General features: G+C 53.3%; 1 protein-coding gene across 1 annotated transcript; it reads right to left on the bottom strand.

Annotated features, from left to right (window-relative positions):
- Window positions 1-1,743: 1,743 nt before the first annotated feature.
- LOC120634058 lies at window positions 1,744-2,469 on the bottom strand. Its single transcript, XM_039904453.1, has one exon. The coding sequence runs from the start codon at window positions 2,467-2,469 to the stop codon at window positions 1,744-1,746; it is 726 nt and encodes a 241-aa protein (XP_039760387.1).
- Between the last annotated feature and the right edge of the window lie 582 nt (window positions 2,470-3,051).

The following is a 3,051-nucleotide window of genomic DNA, read 5'->3' as shown; positions in this document are numbered from 1 at the left end:
TATTCAAAAAGGCACTACAAAAGGATCGGTGGCGTCACGTAAAGCGGTACGGTATATGTTATAAATGTCTGTCACCCACGAAGCACGACAGGGATATTTGCCCGGCGCCTGCTTGTGATAAAAACAATTGCGGGCAGGCTCATCACCGATTGTTACATTATGAGAAGAGCAGTACGGGAAATGATAACACTACGGGCCTACACGAGTCTTCTGAACGCGAACCCACTACCGAAGCACAACAAGTAACGCACATTAAAGAAAACAATCGTCAGGTACTATTAAAGGTTGTAACGGTACAAATACACGGACCGATGGGAACTGTAACAACTGCCGCGTTGCTCGACGACGGGTCAACTGTAACGCTAATGAACTCGGAACTAGCCGCAAGAGTGGGGCTACGCGGGCATAGAAAAACTATGCGTGTGCGCGGCGCATGGGACACTAATGAGCTAGAATGCGACAGCGAGATAGTAAATTCACTGCATCCAACAAAGACGGCCAGCTATTTACACTTACGGCGCATAGCGTTAGCGATCTGAATTTACCTGCTCAAGATACCTCTAATTTAGGTATTTCACGATATGGACATATTTCTCAAATTAAAAATCAACTTAATCTTGAATATTATAAGCCACAGCTGCTAATAGGGCAAGATAACTATCACGTATTATTACCATTACAAGTTCTAGAAGGCAAACCAGGGGAACCGTTTGCTACTCTTACTCCTACCTACTGCTTAAGCTGCTACTGGGGGACGCATTCTCGAGCTGCCTGGCGCCTCCAGCGCCGAAAAGGCGGATGCCCTTGCCCTCAGGCTTAAGGAGGTGGTCAGCGAGGAGATCGCTCGAGTCTCAAGGCCGGTTAAATGTGCTGATATGCGCATAGCGGGCCTTGATGACTCGGTCTCAAAAGGAGATGTCGTTGGCGCTGTGGCGAAAGTTGGCGATTGTCCTCCAGAGCAAGTGCTGGCGGGAGAAATCAGGCAAGACGCGGGGGGCCTGGGTACAGTGTGGCTGCGTTGTCCAGTGGCAGCAGCCAAGAAAGTGCTTGAGGGTGGCAGGCTGCTCGTCGGCTGGGTGTCAACCCAAGTCAAGGTGCTAGACGAGCGGCCCCAGCGGTGCTACCGCTGCCTGGAATTTGGCCACATGAGGGCGCTTTGCACTGCCGAGATCCGTTTAGTGGTCGGAGCGTACTTCTCGCCGAACAGAGCTCTGGTCGAGTTCGAACAGTTCCTGGTCGAGATCGGGGCTCTTATCGGCCGAAGTCGTCCTTGCCGGGTACTCGTCGTCGGAGATCTCAACGCAAAGTCTACTGCGTGGGGATCCCCGGCGACCGATGCTCGTGGTGAGGCACTCGAGGAGTGGGCGGTTATGACGGGCCTAGAGGTGTTGCGGGGGTGGGTCCATTGTGGACGTGACGTTCGCAGATTCCATCCTGGCGCGCCGTGTGTAGGGCTGGGAGGTTCTGCAGGATGAGGAGGCGCTCTCCAGGAAACAAAAGACGAGCTCATCGACAGGGCCAGGAGTGCGGTCTCCTCGATAACGTGCGAGACTCAGAAGTCCAACAACCTCAAGTCCTACACTTAAAACGGTGCAGATATTTTGAGAACCCACCATGTCCGGTTAGAATTTGCGTCTGTAGTGCCGTATGCTCCAATTTTCGGATTTCCCGGTATGCTTCGATGGCGTCTGGGTAAAACACTTTCGTCGTTGCAGCTGTCTCGCCGGATCTATACCTCAGATTCTATTCCTCCATTGTTTTTATTCGAAGCTGACGCTTGACGAATGAAATCGGGCATTGGTCATAGTCAGGTTTGCGCTTGAGGTTGAGCGCTGCTTCTTTTGCCAGTTTATCGGCCCTCTCATTACCCTCCAACCCTGCGTGGGCTTTCACCCAAAATAACGAAACAGTTTTATTTTGGGAGTGGCAATTATTTAAATTGCCTCTTATTTTGGTCACTAGGGGGTGGAGGGAATGTCCACCAATCACCGCCTCGAGGAATGATCTGGAGACGCTGTAGATACCGAACGTCTGCTCTTGGCTCTCTAGGATCAGGGTGGTCGCTTTTTCTACTGCTAGAAGTTCAGCCTGATAGACCGTGCAGTGAGAATCTAGCTTTAGCTTGAGGGCTTTGGTTTCAGACACATCATTCCATATGGATATTGCTGCGCCAACCTTGCCCTCAATTTTGCTACCATCTGTATAGATTCTCACTGCTTGATCGTTGTGCCTGTTTACTTCTTCCTGATCCGTGAGGCTTGTGAATTTGTAGTCTCTATTTGTTGCCGGATGTGGTAGTGTGGCATACTTGGCACTTCTTTCTACCTCCCTGTCCCCCAGCTCCGGCAGAGTAACACCCCTTCTCACTTCATACAGAGAGGCTGCTTCCCAAACTCTGAGATCGAGGGGAAGTATCCCCGCCAGGAGCAGAACGGCGTTCAAGGAGACCGTTCGGTAGGCCCTTACCATTTTCTGCCCAAAACCTCTCGGATCACCGCTACATTCGGTTCGAGGTTTCCTCCATCCCGGCGGCTACCCGAATAGTGAGCCGACCCGTGCCCGGGGACAGCCCTCGATGGGCTGTCCCCGGGCACGTGACGTGAGGAGGAACGTTCTGTGCGCTGCCACTGAGGGTGGGGCGCTTCTGTGCGCTGCCACTGAGGGTGGGGCCTTACAGGCCGCGAGGAAGGACAACCTCGGTAAAAAAATCACCGGTGTGGGTGGAAACGCCCAGCGCGGTGGGCTCTCCGGTCTTCATGGCCGGTGAGCGCTGGCTTCGGCCACCGTCGGGCAACCCGTAATCCGCACTGAGCGGAACCGGGGGTCCCGCGCACTGAGCGTGGGGCTGCGAGGAAGACAACCTCTATAAAAAATTACCCCAATCCTAAGGTTTGATGCCCGCCGATGGGATGCATGGTTGCTGGGAGTGCAGCCACTAGGGTGTCTGGGAAGGGTCCCCATTAGGCCTAAAAAACAAAATGGAAGTACGAACTGGAAATAAATCTACCCGGGAGGGTCCCCGCGAGGGGGAATCCCTTGGTGCGTCGCTAG

This window comes from Pararge aegeria, chromosome 23, assembly GCF_905163445.1.
Source record: "Pararge aegeria chromosome 23, ilParAegt1.1, whole genome shotgun sequence".
In the NCBI taxonomy this organism is placed as follows: Eukaryota; Metazoa; Arthropoda; class Insecta; order Lepidoptera; family Nymphalidae; genus Pararge; species Pararge aegeria.
Note: the sequence above shows the minus strand (reverse complement) of the source record. Positions and strands in the feature narration are given on the sequence as shown.

Bases quoted from the DNA above. Each gene is read 5' to 3' on its own strand.
- LOC120634058 (XM_039904453.1), bottom strand. From the start codon at position 2,469: ATGGTAAGGGCCTACCGAACGGTCTCCTTGAACGCCGTTCTGCTCCTG.